This window comes from Microchirus variegatus (genome assembly GCF_963457635.1).
Source record: "Microchirus variegatus genome assembly, chromosome: 18".
In the NCBI taxonomy this organism is placed as follows: domain Eukaryota; kingdom Metazoa; phylum Chordata; class Actinopteri; order Pleuronectiformes; family Soleidae; genus Microchirus; species Microchirus variegatus.
This window is the reverse complement of record NC_139819.1, coordinates 16,027,945-16,049,438: the sequence shown is the minus strand read 5'-3', so window position 1 is coordinate 16,049,438 and position 21,494 is coordinate 16,027,945. Positions and strand designations below refer to the sequence as shown.

Genomic DNA, 21,494 nt, shown 5'->3' with positions numbered 1-21,494 from the left:
TGCAAATCATGTTTACGTTTTGAAATCATGTTTTGGCATGTGGCGCCACCTACGGCCGTCTACCAATCATTGCAGTCAGTAGAGTCTCCGCTGCCGAGCAACCACGGGTTGCCAGTTACGTCAGAAAACGAAACCTAAAAGACCTCGGTATTTTGAATTTGTATGTAGTAACCGTTTTTGGCCACATTCTTGCATATGGCACCTTTAATTATTAATAAATAAAGAGTCTACAAACACACACACATCATTTATCTGATTTATTTTATTAATTTGTACTTGTGTGTGTCTAGGTCAGCCAATCGTTCCTCAGTGTTGCTATGGTTTCTGCATTGACCTGCTCATCAAGTTGGCGATGAGCATGAACTTTACCTATGAGGTTCACCTGGTGGCTGATGGGAAATTTGGCACGCAGGAGCGAGTAAGTATTTCTAGTATTGTCTTTGCCTCTCAGGTAAAGTACTCAGACTATTCCATTTTTGTTTTAAATCAACTTAGCACCAGCTTGAACCACAAGTTCCATTGACACTTGTTGTCGTTGGTCTAATAAGGAAATACCTGCTTTATGTATGTTTTCACCAGTGGTCTAATTATTAGGAAATACTGAAACTGAGAAAATGCAGAATGGTCACATGCTAGACATTTTCAGGTGTGTTAGTATAGTTGTAGTATAACTATAGTAAAGTTGTATGTGTCTTAATTCCTAGTGTGGATCCTCAGGAGTGTGCATTAATCATTCAGATTTTCAGCAGCACCACGACATGGGCTGTCCCAATTGTCACACAAATCGTGTCTTCTTTGTGGCCGACCGTTTTCCATAATTATTTACTTAAAGGCCTTGAACCTAAAGAAGTTAGAAGAATAAGAAACTTTTTTACAACAACACAACAACCGGATTGGTGGCTATACACCAAACACAAAACATGTATAAATAATTATAATAAACTCTAAAATAATAACAATACAAAAAGAAGATAGAATTGTGATATCATTTTGAAGCCTTCTTATCATTTAATACTTAAAACTTGAGACAAAGGACCTTCCCTGGACATGATTAGGGACCCGACCTTGACCCAACAGGAAGTTGGCCATTTTAAACAGGAAGTGCCCATTAACTTTGCTGTACATTGACTGATCTGCGTGAAACACAATATGTGAGACCAGGGACCCGTCCTGAACATGTCTGCAAAAGATGACCTCCAAACAGGAAGTGGAACGCCTGAAACAGGAAGTAAAGTCTAACAGTGTCCCATCTGTACAAAACTTGAAAAGTGACAAGGGAACTTCCCTGAACACGTTTACGGACTTTGCCCGAAAAATCGGCACCAAAAAGCATTTTCTAGTTTGTCATATTATATTATATTATTATATTATTGACAGGATTTGGTACTGATCTGCGTCTGTGAATTTAGAATTTGCAAGAAGAAACTTAACCATTTCACCTGGTTAAACCTGCGTTTGTCCTGCTATCTCATGAAATGATCTGGTCTGAACATTTAAAAACAATTATAGTGTTGACTGCATTGTTTTAATAGTTGACTTGCATATATGATCTTGTTGTTAAACTATTGTAAAAATTGTGTTCTGGCTAAATCTGTTGTTCCAAATCAGAAATCTGTGGGGGGATTAGAAACATTTTCTTATGGATTAAAGAGATTCATGGGCAATTATTTTACTTGTTTACTTGTTCTCAGCCTGAGATACATCAAATGCCGGCATCTGCTCTGATGCATCTCCATTTCCTCAAGCATTACATCAAATATTTTGAAGATAAGACAAACTGGAGGGTCCATCAAAACTGATAAATATTAACAACACTAATAAAAGTGGTACAACACATACCTAGAACTTACTGAAAAAAACAAACAAAAAAATACTGCTATTTGCTGTACAACTACATTGAAAAATGAAATATATTTGAGATATATTTATTTTATATCGACAGCATAACCGTGAGTTGTGTGGTGGTATGGATGTAACCTTGGCTGAGAAAGGCTCAACAGTTTCCCCTAGTTTAGCGTTTGATTCAGCCACTGGCTTCTCATGACAACAGCATCAGCATTTGCCTCTTTATCCAAACCCTGTCCTGCCTCCATTTTATCATACCAGGATTCTTCCTTTAAACGGTAGATTGCTGGTCATGTTGTGTGTCTGTGTTTAACATTACATCACTGAGGCTGTGCACATGTGGATAACACTTCATCACCGTGGGTCTTACATCTCTCTCTCTCTCTCACTCTCTCGCTCTCTCTCTCTCTGACCTGTTTACTGATTCAACACCGACACATCACTGAGGCTTGTTGCTATGGAGACCACCATTCTGTCCCTGACTATGACCTTGTTGAGGCTGAGAGACATTGAAGCATTACTGTCTCTCTATCTGCATCTCTTTTTGCTGTTCCAAACTACATCCCCTGCCTGCCTCCATCTCCTCCTCTCTCTCACATGTATTTTTTCAATTCCACAGATTGATTTGCATCCAATTTTGAAACATGTCTCGTATACACATCGAGTCAGTAGCAACTGGACTTTACATTTTTCTTTAAAGCTCACATAGAGTGGTCCTGTTGCACATAAATGTTAGTTATGGAGGTCTACTTACATATATTAACTTGTTATTATGGTCAAAAACCTCCTAGTTGCTGTAAACGAGTCGATTGAAATCCTCTTTTCTGACGCTCTTCATCAGTCGCGATATTTCAGAGTGAACTTTCACCCCCGGAAGACAGAGGCTTGTGATTGGCCAGTACTATTCGGCACACCCGCTCTCAGAAGCACAGCTCCCCCCTCTGGAACGGCGGATGCACTGCTACTCATTATCAAAACATTGTTTTAACAGTGTTTAAAAATAGCTTCGTCACGACTCCCCGCCGCAGTCCCTTTTATGACTTTGACCCGGAGTCAGACCCAGAGTCAGAAGACACTGTCGCTCGTGAAACACCTCCACAACGGACGTTATTCTTCTTCTGCGGTTCAATGTACGCAACCGAATGTGCCCGGACTAGTGACCGGAGCAGGACGATCTGCTGTTCAGGAGAACCGGTGTTTACGTAACTATTACGGGATTTTCAGAGATCTCGTTGAGCCCGAGATTACAATAAACACAGCGTTCTCAGCAGTGGCTGAACTGTTTGTTTCGAAACTTCAGGGCTTCGTAAACAAGGTAATGACGCAGATACACCAAAAAAAAACGTGTTAATAGGAACTTCCGGTCGAGTTCCGCTTTAAGTCGTTTCACATTTCATCCAAGAAGCTTCTTCAACCTACACAGACATGCCTTCTACACCTGGTGTTAACATGTGTCTCCAGTGTCTATGCTGAAACCTGATCTCTGACCAGCTCATGTCTGATTCTCTCCTCACTTTGGTTTCATCTTCACTTTGTCATCAGGTGTCTGACAATGACAACTGTACTTACCTCAACCAATGCTTTTATTTGTGACAACATTTGCACATGTATGAATTTTCTGTATTGTACTTGGAAAATCAGCATCTCTTCCCTGCATCCAGGTCAACAACAGTAACAAGAAGGAGTGGAACGGGATGATGGGGGAGCTGCTGGGAGGTCTCGCCGACATGATCGTCGCCCCCCTCACCATCAACAACGAGCGTGCTCAGTACATCGAGTTTTCCAAACCCTTTAAATACCAGGGGCTCACCATCCTCGTCAAGAAGGTGAGCTGACACTTAAAGCTACAGTACGCAGGATTGTTGAAAAGGTTTTACTTGTTGAAGATTTCAGAGCATGGCTCTCTGTATTTATCTACCCTCATTAACCCATTAAGGCCTGAAACGCCTGGAAAGGAACACAATTCAAAAGGTATTTGAGAGCTTACACCTGTGGCTTTCCTGGGAAATTGAGTTTATTTAGTAACACTGTCACAAACAAAAAGTAAAAGTAAAGTGAATACCTATTTTCAATTAAAAAACAGTAAGAAAATAAAGTAATATCAACTGGTGTCAGTGCCTTGATTTAGTCCTGATGGAGTGTGAAGAACAAGAACAGCATGTAATGACTGTAACAGTCTGCTTCACATGTGACGGTGATAGTGCTTACAGCGCTAATCCACTTTCACCCCTGGTGTGCGGTTGAAAACACTCGATTACGGTGATAATTCTCCATCTTCCGTCACTTTCAAAACCTCCAAACTTATTGTCGTCTTCAAACATAATTATGTCTTAACCATAAATCCCGGTCGGTTGGTTCAGTGCATTCGGAGTCATCAGCAATGATGTCATCGAAGACGGGAAATTCCTCAATCTCTTCGCTATCAAAGTCCTCCATGTTTGCTTGAAGAAATTTCAAAACAATGTCTCGAGGAACCCTTATACCCCCCCGAAAATTGACGTATCCGCTTTCCCGGTGTCTATGGTAGAATTACACAGCCGCGGTCCCGGCTTTAATAGTAGAAATGCGGCAATGCTTTCCCGGCGTCAATGGGTTAACACACAAGCTTCATAGGTGACCCTAGGCAATTTCTCCATCTCCTTAGCTCTCTGCCCACACCTACAGAAAATGGCAGTAAACTACAGGCAGTTGCTTCTAATGCTGGACAAGTGAGCTCTCCCTTTAGTCACATTTCCCCACTACCAACCCCCTTGCTTGAAATGTGTCTGATCCAGACAATATCTCACTGCATCTGTTGTGTGTGAACATGTCCATACACCATTATGTGGACAGTTTGCTTGGAGATTCAGGGGCTGACATTCTGGATGTTATTTAACATGTTATTGATAATGATGATGACATGTTTGTTTGTGTTCAGGAAATCCCTCGCAGCACTCTTGATTCATTCATGCAGCCGTTCCAGAGCACACTGTGGCTGTTAGTCGGTCTGTCGGTCCATGTGGTGGCAGTGATGCTTTACCTATTAGACCGGTTCAGGTAATCACGCGTCTTAATACATTTGCAACACGACACAATACAATAAAATACATGTTGTATTTAGGGACAATGCAATCATTGAGATTTTGACCAGTTGACATTTTGTTGGTGTGTGTGTGTGCACACGTGTGTACGTTTGTGTGTCTGTGTGCAGCCCGTTTGGAAGGTTTAAAGTGAACAGTGAAGAAGAAGAAGAAGACGCCCTCACCCTGTCCTCTGCCATGTGGTTCTCATGGGGAGTACTGCTGAACTCTGGGATAGGAGAAGGTGATGAGTGTCCTCTGCTCTTCCATTCATCCTGCACTCTTCCGTTCAGTGGGTTAACAACACGTCACCTTGTTCCGTACAGGAGCACCCAGGAGTTTCTCAGCAAGGATTCTGGGTATGGTGTGGGCAGGATTTGCCATGATCATCGTAGCATCATATACTGCCAACCTGGCAGCCTTCCTGGTGCTGGACCGGCCTGAGGAGCGCATCACTGGCATCAATGACCCCAGGGTGAGATATGGTATTATAGCTTGGGTGTGCATCATGGTCATGTGCTCGTACCTCTAATCACATTTCTTTTTAAATACAACCTAAACTATGACTTTAACCTGAGCCCAGCTCATATCTGACCTAATCTTCTGTTACCTTTAGCTGCGGAACCCATCAGATAAGTTCATATACGCCACAGTGAAGCAGAGCTCGGTGGATATCTACTTCAGACGACAGGTGGAGCTGAGCACCATGTACCGGCACATGGAGAAACACAACTATGAGAGTGCTGCTGAGGCCATCCAGGCCGTCAGAGACAAGTAGGCTTTTATACAGTTATTGTCCAATCAGCTTTTCTTAACCTGCATCTACTGAGCTCCATTTCCAACATACATATTCCTTTGTCTCTTCCCTTCTCCTATAGTAAGCTTCATGCCTTCATCTGGGACAGCGCTGTGTTGGAGTTTGAAGCATCGCAGAAGTGTGATCTAGTGACAACAGGAGAGCTGTTCTTCCGCTCTGGCTTTGGAATTGGAATGCGCAAAGACAGTCCATGGAAACAGAATGTTTCTCTGGCCATTCTCAGGTTTAAATAAAAAGCTTAATTATAATCTACAGGAACCTTTAGTTCACTCAGCTTGTACTGTATAATCTCTTCGGAGTCAATTCGCTTTATTTATTTTCTTTCCTCAGTCCCCCTGGCTTTGTTCATTCTTTCTCTGCTTTTTTCTTTATTTAAAAAAAAAGGTTTACACACAGTGCACATGCCATGTGCATGATCACATTCTTCTTCTGCAGTTTCCATGTAGCAGTGCTGCAGCACCACTTACAGGCCTGGCATATGTGCTACAGCGTCATATTTGCGTTTCATTATGTTTCCATGTGGATAACCATGTGTCTTTTGACAGGGACTGAATGCTGCTCTATTACAGCTACCTATCTATGCATTTACTCAAACTCTTGTTGATGCCCGTGTGATTGTATACTGATACTTCCTTAGATTTCACCTTTGATCTTTAGAACTCTGTTGTTTCTCCTTAGTTCTCATGAGAATGGCTTCATGGAGGATTTGGACAAGACGTGGGTCCGATACCAGGAGTGTGACTCCAGGAGCAATGCCCCTGCAACACTTACCTTCGAGAACATGGCAGGTAGGAAATAGACCAGATGGTGAAGACTGTTGGGACAGTACCCTGGATCAATTTCTTCTAACTAGTGCAGTGCCCGTCAGAAGTTTGTATTCCTGTAGTGGGAGCTGAAGATTTTTCAGTCATGGTAATGCATGATAAGGAACGTAAAGGCTAACATAATACAAACACTGTGCAACCTCATTAGGCACAACGCAACTCAAATACGCCTTGTAAAGACATTCCATACAAAACAGCTTGCTATTGTAATGCTAATCGTAGCCTTGCTAGCTTACCTTTGGAAACAGGTTCGCCAAGTTAGCCACAAAATTGTAGCATGTTAATGCCCAATAAATACGTGCTTGCGTATACCCGTTGTTGACATATAAATCAGCGAAAATTAAAATTACTCCAAAAAACGTGAAAATGAAAATCAAGGATGCACACCATCGGGCCATGCTCAACCCATATCCAACATTTTAGGGCCCTCTGACTGTCAGCGATATATACTAATCCATCCATTATCTACTGCTTTATCTTCCACTGGAGGGTTGTGGGGGGTGCTGTGCCTATCTCAGCTGATATAGGGCGATAGGCGGAGTACACCCTAGACAGCTCGCCAGTCCATTGCAGGGCCACATATAGAGACAAACGATAGATACTTATATTTAAAATAAAATAAAGCTAACTCAGCTGTGGATCCTTGATTGGTCCTCAGGCAGGTTTTCAGAGAAGAGTCTGTGTTCTTCCTCCACACACGAGGACACAATAAAGAGGGCAAGGAGGGGGGAAACCTTGTTTTTGATGACACGTCTGGCCACATGTCACAAAGTGAACACTGAGGTGGTTTTTACACCTACATATGAAAGATCTTGGGAGACTGACCCTCTGTTCTTTAACAAATAGCCATGTGGTCTCCATCCAAGGTGCATGTTAACTCCATCTTGAATGAGCTCTATCCCAACAAGACAACAACAGTCGATGACAAAGGCTTCACCTGTCCTCCTCAGGTGTGTTTATGCTGGTTGCTGGTGGAATCGTTGCAGGTATCTTCCTTATCTTCATTGAGATTGCCTACAAACGACACAAAGATGCTCGAAGGAAACAGATGCAGCTTGCCTTCGCTGCTGTGAACGTGTGGAGGAAGAACCTGCAGGTACCCATCTCATCTTAAAAATGTTTTATTTGACTCATTATTGAGTGTTTATGTCCCTGCAGCAAAGGTCTTGCAACTGTTTTGTATTAAAATGATGACATTTAATGTCATTAGTTTACTTTTCAGCATCTTTCAGCATCAACAGGTTCTGTTTATGTTTAGTTTGATCAGCCATTTAAGGAATATTTAGGTTTTTATGTGATTTAGTGATATTTTTGACTATGAGGAAAAATAAATAAGTAGTATGGTAAATAATTGATTGAATTTGAAAAACATCTGTTGATCTGTGTGGAGAAAAATATTGGAAGTCTGTTAGCAAATTAAAACAAAAGTACTTACCTTACCACCAAGGAACCCATGAGGAAGTCTCTTGCCTCATCTCAAGTAGCTCCTACAATTATGGCATGTTGTACAGCATCGCTGATGTTTATTTCAATAATATTATTCCAGATTAAAGGGATAGTTCGGAATTTTTCTAATGCCATGCTAGCAGGTACCATTGACTTGCGCTAGCCATAGCACTAGCGAGTTGGAAAATAGGTCTTATGTCCAAAATTCCAAACTATCCCTTTAACAAAGAAAAGTACAACATGCGATAAATCTAATTTAAATTGCTATTAACATTTAAAACACCAGTTCTATACTGCAGCTGTGGTCCAGGTTATGTTCTTGGCTATAGCTCTGTGTGTGCTGTCACTGCTGTGAATCATAAACATATGTTTTACATGTGCTTCATCCACAATTTATGTATGTGGCACAGGTCAGTCACTCAACAGAAAATCTCAGAGCCGTATCAGGGTTTCATATTAAAAATGAATGATTTCCATGTTGTTGGGTTCGAGCTGTAGTCTGTGATCAGCTCAGCTCAACACTGGGTAGCGCAGCATATACCAACATAAACATGACAACATAATTAGAATGTGGAAGGATAAATGAGAGATACTTTAATTTAACATAAATGTGTGACCAAAGAGGTCACAAAAAGGAAGAAAAGAAATCAATCACAAGCTTGCATGATTCACAGGTTCGCTCCATAAATACATCTTTCTGTTCTCCTTTTGACTTTGCTGCAGCAGAGCTGAATGACATCATGCAGCAGACAGACCAATAACAAGGGTGTGTGTGCGAAGGCACCAGATCATAAAAACACATTTACAGTGGTGGTACTAAAACCTAGAAGAGAAGTGACCTGATGAAATACATCATATGATAAAACGCTTTAAAAAAATAAAAACCCATAACATTACACTACAGATGACTGGTGACTAAGTAATGTATTGTAAATTAAAATGCTGTCCATTTTGAATTGGTTCAATAAATGTATAAAATATAGCATACTAAAAAAAAAGCCACCATGTCATCAATCAGCCTAACAGCTAATTGACCTGTAAAACATTTTACAGGTCAACTAATTTATCATTTAGTTTTATTGGTCTCCTAATACATTTCGAAATACTGTTATTTATTGTATTAAAGTTTTCAGGATGGTCATATAAATAACAAAAACCTAGAGAAAACAAAGATTATATCTTTATAAACATTATTCCAGATGTTTTTCTGCCTTGTCAGCAGCTATCCTCACATTAATAATTATCACTTCTCTAACTGGATTAGCACATCAAACGCTAGCTGCTAAAGGCTAACAGCCATCTGAGGATGATTAGCACTTCAAACAGCCTTGTCTTGAGGCAAAAGTGAAGGAGGTGGAGAACACCAAAAATAATACCCACAGCTCTCAGAGAACTGTGAGAGGAAATGAAGATTGAATCACAGCGTCCACACAGATCAACAGAAACATCATAAGGGGAAACCAAATGGTCTCTGTTGTCCATGTGCTGAGAAATATGTGATCACACGGGAGAAACAGCAGTGAATCACAGATTTCATTATTCTTTTATTTTAATGACATAGTAAGTGTGCTCTGGTATGAACATTTTGGAGTGTCAGGTCTTTTCAGTCCCAAAATGCACAAGCTGAACTGTATTTATTTGTTCGAAGTTCCTAAAATTAGCACATCTAGCAAAGGCATGATTTATATATATATTTAAAAAAAATGTGACATAGTGTGGACAGAAAAAAATGCAGCACTTTTCAGTCCAATTTTTTAGCCAAAACACAATCTCCCTGTGGCTCTCTTGTTTGGTTCAAGAGACTCACAGATCACCTCTGACACATGTTGTCTCTAACCCTTCAACCGTACCTTAATTAAATCTATACATGATGAAAATAAGAAGAAAGTAGGAGCATAACTATTGAAACAAATGAATAAAGTGACCGTAACTACTAAAAGACCTGGCTGCAGAATAACGTATGGTAACCATTAAGATGACTAAGACATAAATTGGACGCAATCTGGGACTCTTCAGTTTTGTCCAGCAAAACTAAAATTGTTGGTTGATTGATGGAGTGTAAATCAGGTTTCTCTTGCTTACTACTCACAGTAGGAACCTTGTTTAATGTCCAGAAAGCTTAGCATAGCCTTAATCCATGACAGGTTTCTTAGTGAAACACTGTTGGCTAGCTTTTACTGAGGAGTCGAGCACAGTAGATCTATTGTGTAACTAACTGTGAGTGCAGGTCTTCAGCTGTTTTCTATATTTAGCAGTGAAACATTAGCAACTCTGAATATTTTAAAAGCAAAATGCTGAGTCGCAGGAACAGGATCTGTGATGTTTTGTTTTATACTGAATAGAATTCATGTTTTTTGTTTTACTTTCCTTGTACTGACTAATGCTGTGATCAAAGTCTTCCTCTGAACCGTCTCCTCCATTGGACTTAAATGTTGAATTGAAGTAGAAATGCTTGAAACAGAAAATGGTGAAAATGATGGCGTTTTTCCACTATATAGCACCGCCTCGGCTCGACTCTACATGGTTTGGTTGGTTTTCCATTACAATATAGTACCTCCTTAATGCGGGCGGGATCATAACAGCACGGCACACACAAACTAATGACTAGTGACTTGTAAAGCAGTTATTTTCGATGCACTGAATCATAAGAATCAGTTAAATAAAAGGATTTGTTCAGTACTTCCTCCATGACCGGAGCACGGACACATCTGGTACAGTCACTGAAAACAGCAGAAGGGTTTGTGATGCGGGCTTTAAGCTGTTTCCTACATTTCCTATGTTGGAGATTAACTCACAATTCTTCCTGTGACAACACACAATCGGTGCACGGCAGTCTGACGATGTCACACATGGTATCGGCTCAGCTTGCTTGGCACCTCGCCTGAACAGGTACTAAAAAAGTACCAGGTACCAGATACTATCGCTAATGGAAAAGCAATTTAACCGTGCTGTGCCGAGGCGAGTTGGGTAGTGCTAGTGGAAACACGCCATTACAGATCCTGATTGGGCCCTACAGTAAGTTTGTGGTCCTTCTTACCATGCAGGGCCGACATTTACCTGTGTGATGCCCTGTTTGGGTCACAGGCTGTAATTATGGTCTTATATATGTGTTTTATTGATGTTTTTGTTTTAAATTTTAAAGTGAATGTGTTGACAGTTTTAAATAATTCAAACTAGAGCTGGGTATTTTGGGACATTTTAAACTTTTCTCCTGGTGATTATCTAAAATGTTTTTCTTGTCATCAAATCTCATGTTCAGATTCAAACAGTGATTGTCACAGTTGCCATTGGTCTGGTACTGACTGAGATTTTGAGTTTAGTTTTGGAATCCCTGGCTTACTCAGTCCAGAATTATCAGAATGATTGTTGATTGTTACATTTTTTTTATGTTCAGAGCAGATGTATTATGTTTCAAGTAAATATGTAAAGCATTGAAACAGTGTGTTTACATGCATGTTAAAAGTCCAATTTTAGTTGGACTAAGTCAATAATTCGGTTTTCTTAATGTCATATAAACATGTTAGTCGGACTGATTGCTGTTGCGATTCATAGTCGGATTACTTCTGCATGTATACTGTATGCTTAGTTGATTGGAGTCAGACTTGGACCGTTTATCAATATGCATACTTCTCTGTACTTCTCTGTACTTCCGTACTACTTGGCGAGTATGTACTCCAGTCGTACTTGGTGATTATTGTTGTGGAAATTCTCTTCTGCTGCTGGTGAAGAATGAAATAGACTTCTTCCGGCCGACGAAGTTTTATTTTCTTTGCAAAGAAAAGGTCAATCTACGCACGAGTGGTCGTAGCTGAAGAAAGACCCAAAGCCTGGCAAGACCTAAACCTTATACCTAATCTTTATACCTGAGGAACACCCCTTTCGCATCCCTTTGTCTGTTGACGGGGTCTGCCCCTCCAGGCCGTGCTTTCACAACCTCTTGTCTACTGCAGGTATCGGGGCAGACTCTTTGCCATTACAGTATTTACTCCAGTCCAACTTCCCAAGTATGCAAGTACATCCTTGCATACTTGGGAATTGAGAAACTGCCCTGGCCTTCTGTGCAAGCACCAACATTTCCTCACCCGTCTTTGACCCGGAAGTAGAAGGAGATGTAATGCTGCAGTCCTGTTGTTGGAAATCATACGGCAGACACAAGAGCCATGCTCGATCTAATTTATATCACGGTTAACATGTAAAGCAGAAACAAAATATGCAGAACCACAGCATGATCCATCTCACCGTCCATCTTGCCGTTCACAGATTGTTGTCTGTGATGTAAAGGTCAACAGGAAACTGAGTCAATACACACTAGCTTACAGGGAGATACAGCTCCACCTCCAGAGGCGGAGTCAGATGTACACTGCCAATAAATCGAATGTCTCCTCCGCATGTATATTCAGACTCAGAAAGTTGTACTATTGCTTGTCTTATTTGGTCTACGGCCTTAGCTCGATTAAACTGTGCATGTAAACATACTGACTGATTCTAGAAATGGCCACTGAAAGTGCAAATATAAGTTTAAACATGTTAGCTTAGCATAGCTTAGCTTAGTTTAGCAATAACTCAGTAGCCATAGTTTACGCTGCTGTTAATAAACTACATGTTTAATAGCTCTATATCAGCTAACACTGACCTAGTGACTGCTGAGTGACTTGAGTGTTGTGCGCAAATATGTATATATATAATATAAAGTGTTGCTCATCGGTAGAGGTGATGTTGGAAGATGTTGATGATGAAGATGTTTCAATTCTTCACTTTGTTAGTTTGGATTTTAAACATGTGGTTTAATGACAAAAACAAAAATATGAGCCAAGTCAAGAGTGTTATAAACACAAAAAGGAACAATCAGTTTGAAGGTAAATCTTCAGATGTTATGGTTTTAGTCTGATACCCAGCTCTAGCTTCAACTGTGATGGGTCAAATGTCAAAATGAAGCTTTTTATATGATGTTTCAAATGAAACGCCATGTGATCATCATCCACATGCTGCTGCCCCTTCCTTTTGTGTTTTCTCTTTTCCGTTTACACGCACACACACACACACACACACCCACACACACACGCACACACAAGCACACACACACACACACACATACACACACACACACACACACACACACACACACACACACACACACACACACACACACACACACACACACACACACACACACACACACACACACACACACACACACACACACACACAGTTGACGTTATAACAGCACAGTGTTGGTATAATGATCTCATGTGATCAGGTTGAATATTGTCACTGCCTCATTCAAGGCCTCATCTGCCATCTTTGTTACCCCCTAATCCGTTCCCCTTCCCCCGTGTTCTCGTCCAGGATGTGTTTCCTTTGCTGTGTTTAGTTTAATTTGTGTTTTTACGTGTTTGGGCCTCATGTTGATTGTTGTTGATTTACCTGCTGTGTGTTGTGTGGCTGTGGACAGTAAAACAGAGTAAAGCTCTTTGTTTTACTGAAGCATTACTTCATCCTGAACAGGAACCAGCTTCACTGGAACATGTCAACACATATGTACAGGACACATACACCTCAACACACTTATACAGAAGATACCCTTTTCAACATGTATCTACAGGACTCACACACTTCAACATACATGGACAGGAATTAGTTCCATAGACTCATACACATGTTGTAATGTGTAGTAGTATTAAGTGCATTATACTATACAATACAGCTGCACTGCACTATTCCATGCAGTGCTATACTATGTGTATATCACAGCCTATTCTCATCAAAGATTCGTACTGAAAGGTACTAAAAGGTGTTTGGTGCTTTAGCACATAATTTTCGCCACAGAGCCATGTGACGCAAGGTATAGACCTGAAAAATCATACGAACCCTTGATGAGAATACGTTGCAATCACAACACTAATCATCACTAATAAAAAGATATCTAGTGTACAGGTCACTGTTATTAGTCCAGTAATAGTCCAATATACCATCACAATGTTATACTGCACACTAGTACACTTTACTATAATAATTATACACTATACATTTATATACTGTATAGCACTCACTGTATATAGTTGCAATACAGTATATAGTTACTTTACTGAGGTTTTCTATGACACTGTACAACTACTGTTGTATAATACTGCAATACATTGTGTTGCTTGAATATGGTAGTCCAGCTGCATTGTCATCACACACACAGTATTTTACATGACATTTCAATACAAACACACACAGTGCAAGACTGTATCTATAGCAAAGAACAAAAAATAAATGAAAACGCCTGTCAGTTATATCTGAGTGTTAGACAGTGTTAGTGAGTGTACCAGGGAGTATTTCTGAGTTTGAGAGAGAATTAGTATCAGTGAAAGAGTATTGCATATCTGTTATATAGCAGTTAACTATTGCTGAATATTAGCTAATATTATTGAGTATTAAATAATATAACTGAGTATTACAATCGGAAATTGTTAGTCAGTATTAGTATCAGTATTAGTAAAAGTGATTATTAGTGAATATAGGCTACGTGCACAATGGAACTTCCCCCTCGCAACCATGGCTGCTGGTACGCTGGGCTGCTTCTGGTAGGTCGTGTTGTCGTTGTGATTTCCCGGAGGCGCTAGTGAAGTGCTAAGTAGTAGAGTCAATTTTATTAGTAAAAATTAGCAGATTTCGGATACAAGAGAGACGGTTATCATATCAAAAAGTCAGAACGTCAGCCCTACATTGTTGTGCACCCCCTTGTACAAACGATGAACTTTCATAAGTTGTGTATGTGCAAGCCGAATGGATGGTGAGAGTACGGATGTCCTCGTCCTCAAATTAAATGTTTCTTCTTTTTTAAAAGTCATACCACTATATAAGTAATTAATAAGCACAGGTCCCAAGACTGAGCTCCGTATTTGCTGTTCACTGTCTGGGTCTCCGCTCCCATGCGCTCGCCCTCGTTGTTGGAACTTGAGAATTATTCCAAGTATAGAGAGCAGGAACGGCACCTTTCTTAAACCATGTCAATTCCCCGGCGTGACAACATATTTGTCCTTTTTTAAATGCCGGCTGCAAACTTGTGTCGTCCCGCCATACCCTCACCATCCATTCAGCTCGCACAGACACGTCCACCGGAAATCGTACTATTGTACTGAGACGATTTTGTACAAAGGGGCACAACAATGTAGCACTGACGTTCTGACTTTTTGATATGATAACCGTCTCTCTTGTATCCAAAATCCGCTTATATTTACGAATAAAATTGATTCTTGATGCCACGGTTGCTCGATGGAAGTTCCATTGTGCACGTAGCCTATTAGCAATAAGAGTTATAATCAGTTAGTTTTATTGAGCATTAGTGTGTGCAGTGTTAATTAGTGAGTATTTGTATTAGTTAGTTTCAGTGAACACTAAGATGATTGGCCAGTATTAGTATCAGTTAGTGTAGGTGATGAACAGTGAGTGTCAGTGAGAAGAGTGTCTCTGCTGCGTGTTAATGTGTGTGTGCACCTATCATATGATTTATTTTAGGATAGAAAAAGTGGTAGAGCAGAGCCCGAGCCCAAACTGAAAACCTCTTTTAGGTCCATCACTTCGACCTCCGACCTCAAACGCCGTAGGGCCTCCGGGGACACCACGGTAAGGAGATGAAGACCACCCACCCTCCTCTGTCCTCCACCTCTACCCCGCATCATATTCATTTTTACTCGGCATCTTTTATCTTTTCTTCTGTTTATCTCCCTATTCCTTCACTTTACTTAGCCTCTTCTGTCTGTCACTGATTTTTCTTTTCTCATCAATATCTCCCCTCCTCCATCATCTCCTTGCAGACTTCTCTCAACCATCCGTCTGTCAGTCATCTTCCCACATCCATCAGCTCATGTGTCCCAGTAAAGACAGACAAGTGGACAGATTTTGGAGACAGGTGCGTCCGTTCGGTCCGTCCAGTCAGGTTCGGGTTCGTCTCGGAGGTTTAGAAATCTGTTGTGTCAGGGTTCTATTTTTCACACGATTCACGTCGTCCTCTTGCAAAGGAGAAGTGAAGAGGGTCAGACTGTGTGGTCTCTTTTCTTCTGTGGACCTTTTGTTCTCTCATCCCTCTGTCTGTTGTTGTCACGTCTACTGTCTTTGAGTCCTCCCTGTCTGGTCTTTTTTTCCACCCTGTCCTCTCCTGTCTCTGTCCCTTCATCTCACTTACAATTCTCAGACACACTAACCCTTGGATCTTGCCCTCAGAGGTCGGTTGGTGGAGACTTGTTTCTTTTGTTTAACTCTTCTTCTTCTCCCCAACATCTTGTCCAGGTGACTGTTTGAGGATCTGCAGCAGCTTCTAAACATCTGTTTTTACAGGATTTACAGGATTCACCTCGATGCCTTGAGTGATCTATAACTCCTCATCACTTCCATCATCCTTGTTGACGTCTGTGGAAGTGTCCTGCTTCACTGCTGTCTTTTTCAGCTTCAGTTTGGAACAGAAAATAGCCTTTTGTGTCACAGAGTAGAAGACAAGGTTTGTGTCTTCTCTGTCAAGACACTCTGACCCATTTTGCTATTGTATTCATCCTGTAAAATTAATTTTGTTTTTAAGACTGCTGCTTCTAACAACTCAGGAATTTGAAACATATTTTCTGTTTCTTACCATTATGGCCATTTTGCATCCCTAGTCTCTCCAGATACACTGTTTATTTCATATGCAGTAAGATGGTCTAAATCTGTAATTACAGTTAAATGGTTTATTTTCTGCTGCAGCTCAGTTTCAATGTTGAGTAACATACAGATGTTGTTGATTGGTGTTCATGAAATACATTGGGTTGTGTGGGAGGGGTAGGGGAAATCAGACTATGGCTCATTTCTCTTTGTGATCATCTCTCTTTATTTTCTATATGAGTGTTTTTCTTCTATCAGTGGATTTGAATGGTGTCTGGACTCTACATGCTGTTTCTACACACACACTGCCTCTGTCCTCCTCTGCAAGCATGACCGACCTGGAGTCTGAAAACACGTCAGCTTGCAATTACTTTCAGCTCAAGCTTTTCTTTCTTAAAAAGCAAAATATGTGTGACATTGGTTTAAATCAGAGTGGACACAAATACGAACACTAATAGATGGGGACCTCTTGTGTTTCTATGGTAACTGACCAGTGGTAGTCACAGAATCAAATCAAACCAAAGATCAGACATTAATAATCAATAATCAGGATCAATCTGCAGACTTACTACTGAGATCTGAACTGTTGATCCATCGCTGTGCTGCCTTGCTCTGCTGCTGCTGCTGCTTAGAGCCGACGCATGAAAGTTTAATGTGTCTTGCAGCTGAGCTTATCTGAGTTCAGATTACATGACGGAGAATGATGTTTAATTCAGCAGCAGCGGAATGAGGAGGGAAAACATCAAGTGTCCCTTTTTAAAGAAAACATACTGTGGAAAAACAGCATGAACATAAATAATAGAGATATTGTTTGTAGAGAGCTAATCATTTTTCTGTGGAGACTGAAACGCTGCCCTGTATCATGAGACATTTGAATTATTTCACTGACATTTAACTGACTGTAGAGATTATCAGTTTTTAGGTTTCTGTCACGACATGTTAGTTCTGGTTTACACCAGCTGCCTAATATTTCTGTATTGCTCTGATGTCAAACATAAAAGCTGTAGAGGTTCTGAGGTCATGAAACTAAATTATCTCTCATGACACAAAGCACACGATTAATTTCAAATATAATTTCATGTATGGATCATAATGGTCAGATATAAAGAAGCCAACACAAAATTATAATTGATCCACTATATGTCACGACAGGTCACTTCATGTAAAAGTCGTTCCATGGTGGAAATAGAGAGGTCGATTGGGCAACACCATGAGTCCTAAACAGTGCAGGGTCAAGAACCAGAGATAACCCAGTGGAACAAGTGTCTTGCAGTGTAAGCTGCTGATGTGTGTGTTAAATGAATTAATGTGTGCGTGTCCTTCGCTTTTTTTTTTTCTGTTTCTCTTCCTCCACCTGTAGCCGTACCCGACTGACATCACTGGCCAGCTCAACTTATCAGATCCCTCCGTCAGCACTGTGGTCTGAGAGAGAGAGAGCGAAAGAGAGAGAGCTTCACTGCTGCTGCTGAGCCACACACACACATACACACACACACACATTATATAAACACACAGATGGACAGATACAGAATCCTCTGAGACAGGAAGGAGATGGTGGTGCTTGGAAGGTATCTGACACACACACACACACACACCATCTGTGATCCCACTCCACGACACCTTGCCTCGCCTGTAGCTATAAGCTTCCTCCAAAAACAAGTGTTTTATTTTGAAAGAAACTTGCTTTTATTTTGGAACGTGTCTGTGATCTGTGATGCCGCACTGAGGGATTGCACTGATTTATCAAAACCAGAACTGTCGTTTAATAATTGATGGTCTGAAGGTCAGAAACCTCCCTGTTGATTGGAAACCGATCAACACTGAACCTGTCAATTGGGAAATGATCAATCGGGGACTCAATTAGGACCTGATAATTGGGGCTTGTTTCCCATTTATCAGGTCCTAATTCAGTTGTAGCCCTGATGATCAGGAACTACCCTGTTGTTAAGGAACCCATCAACAAGGATCCTGTGTTAGTAACCTGTTGATCAGGAACTCTGTGACCGGTAATCTGATGACATGGAAAAATGTAGATATTGTCAATCAGGACACTGTTGTTTAAGAAACCTATAACTGACCAAAGTGTGGTAGGCAGTTCACGCCTCTGGGACAGGAAGCTTTTCTATACCATGGAACCACAAATATCTGTTAATCCTAAAGTTATTCAAATATATATGTACATATATAGATATATATATGTACTGTTTGACCTAAAAACTTCTAAAATAAATCATTCAGAATAATTCTAAAATGTATAATTTATCTGCCAACAAAAATGCAACCTAACATTGGTTAACACAGTGGAGTAATTTTACTGACTTCAGTGTTACTTCCTGACCCAGAGGCTGGACACCCCCTTTACTCACAGAGCATGCTGGGAAATGTAGTCATTACTCCACTACCACTGTGTCCCTGCTGATGATGTCAGTCTCTGTCTACCTCCACAACACTGCCAATAACAGAAACTGATGTCCTGTGAAAACCTCCCAATGCCTCACAGGTCTGTCCAAACAGACCTGTGAGGCATTGGGAGGCTTTTACGCTGCAGTATGATATATTTTAATGAACCCTGTCAATAATGTTGAAAAACTAAAAACATTTGAATGGAGATAATCAAAGAGCTCAGAGCTGCATTGAGAACAAGACAAACAGAGTGACCGAGGAATTTTCATTTTTACATCCAACAAATTTATATTGATGACATCTTTTGTACAGCAGCAACAATACATTACTTCAATGCACATAGTGTTGAGACCTAACAGTAGTCTTCATATTTAAAGAGTATCATAGAATTTAATTAACAAAAAACATAATAATACAACAGGAACAAACTGAACAAAAAACAAAAATGACATAAAATAGTCTCAATCATTGGTTCTCAAAGTGCGGCCCGGGGGCCAATGGCGGCCCGCAGTGAATTACAGTTGATAGTTTTAATCCAGGAGCTACTAAGCTTGTTAAATGTTTATTGGACATTACTGGATACAGACCAATAAGTGTAAACAAAAAAACTGGGTATTTACCCGGTTTCTATATGGTGAATTTTAGTGTATTATTGGGTTATAAGCTGGTAATAAGCAGCTAGCTACAGCCCCCAATTACTAGCTTTTTTATTTACCCAGTAAATATATGGTAACAGAAATGTGTTACTTGGTATTAACCTGTTAGAAGGTAATAACAATGGCCAAAATACTGGGTAATTACCCAGTAAATTATAAAGCGTTATTATATTAACGCTTATATTACTTAACGCTAAACTGTAGAACTGCAATCTGGTCATTACAATGATTACAAATGGGATTTCTTTCTAGTTTTTTTTTCCTTTTTTTTTCTTTGGCGGCCCTCAGTCCGATGTTGGGTTCCTAAATTGGCCCTCAGGTATCAAAACTTTGAGAACCCCTTGTCTAAATGAAAGGAATACATGGATTACAGTGTGTCACAAGTTTGTTATTATTAATCAATTTATTTACAGATAAATTAAAACGTAATTGTGAACCAAATTCTGGAATCAACGAATATACTGAGAATAAAGCTAACACTAACACTGATCCTAATGCAGAAATTGTTTTAATCTATGAATAAATTAGAGAAATTACAAGATTAAGCAAGTGAAAGCTAGTTTGGCTGATTTAATATGAGTGGTAAAGCCAATGACAGTGAACCAGTTAAGGCCCATTTATACTCCATTTTCGTCCATTTTACGTCCCAAACGTTACAGTCCTACACCACTGTGAGTCTTTGCTTTGGTATGGACATTTTACGCAGTACTTCCTCTAGAGGGCAGTGCCGAGCACCAAGTTGCAGGCATCAACAAACATGCTAACCACTGAAGAGGTTATTTTATTGTGTTCCCCTGCTAGGTGCACAATGATGGACTAAATGGACGCAAAGTACGGCATTGTATCTTTGTCTACAACTTTTCCATAGAATATAAATAGGCCTTTATTCAACTAATATTTCACAGCATTGATGGACATATTAGTCTAATGGAGTATTAGTATCACAGGGCTAAGCTAATGCTACAGATAAGATAAGTTACAATGATGTGATTATTACAGTTCATGCCAATATGACATTCCCAATGCTAAAGCTAATGGTGGTTTTCCACGAGCTATTTCTTGTCAAATAATGGTTCTCTTATAGCCTGAAGAACAGTGACAGCTACTGAAAATGCAAACATTAAATTACAATGTGATACAGGTTACAGGATTGACTAGACATGTTAGCATTAATATCTCTAAATGCTAAGCTAAGGCTTGTCAAGGCTTTTCCCATCAACAAAACACAAAATATAATTTACTTTATTAAATTGTTATCTGATACAATTTTCCAGTAAAAGCAAAATGATCATTCTAAATATTTAAAACAATTTTTCAAAACATGAACATGTTTATTTCCTGTCAAGACTAATTAAAAATTGTACACTGTCAAAGATGATTGATATTTATAATGATATGATAACTGAAATGATTTACTACTGTTGTCGTAGCTGGCTGTACCTGTGAGGTAAACATGTTGTAAACGTACAGCAGTTGAGTAAATGTACTCAGTTACTCTGGTTTGTTCTCAGTGATGTTCTTAATGTTCCTGTGCTGACACTGAGCTGATCCAACCTTAATGACCAGGAAATAGTTCCTGTGCATTCTGTTTATGTTTCACAATAACAGTGATGTCATTTCATGTTACTGGAACATGAATAATAAAGCATTATTGGTTAGTGATTAATCTAACCAGAGGAGCTGAAAGTTAAGGAACCTTTATTATTATTTCACTGTATGACATTTTCACATTTATTTTTACCATCTGGTTTTATATGATGAAGTTATACTAAAATCCCCAGTGAAACATGTCAGATCAATTTGAGTCCTCATTTTTAAATACATC

General features: G+C 40.0%; 1 protein-coding gene across 1 annotated transcript in view; it reads left to right on the top strand.

Annotated features, from left to right (window-relative positions):
* grin1b (glutamate receptor, ionotropic, N-methyl D-aspartate 1b) overlaps nt 1–18,036 on the top strand; it is a gene marked incomplete at both ends in the record, with an annotated part of 48,202 nt that extends 30,166 nt beyond the window's left edge. The window contains 11 exons of the mRNA XM_083904616.1: nt 291–418; nt 3,507–3,671; nt 4,763–4,881; nt 5,036–5,148; nt 5,231–5,379; nt 5,521–5,678; nt 5,783–5,944; nt 6,400–6,509; nt 7,496–7,641; nt 15,495–15,602; nt 17,971–18,036. Of these exons, the coding sequence (XP_083760742.1) occupies nt 291–418; nt 3,507–3,671; nt 4,763–4,881; nt 5,036–5,148; nt 5,231–5,379; nt 5,521–5,678; nt 5,783–5,944; nt 6,400–6,509; nt 7,496–7,641; nt 15,495–15,602; nt 17,971–18,036 (1,424 nt within the window). The remainder of the gene's footprint in view (nt 1–290; nt 419–3,506; nt 3,672–4,762; nt 4,882–5,035; nt 5,149–5,230; nt 5,380–5,520; nt 5,679–5,782; nt 5,945–6,399; nt 6,510–7,495; nt 7,642–15,494; nt 15,603–17,970) is intronic.
* Nucleotides 18,037–21,494: the final 3,458 nt, after the last annotated feature.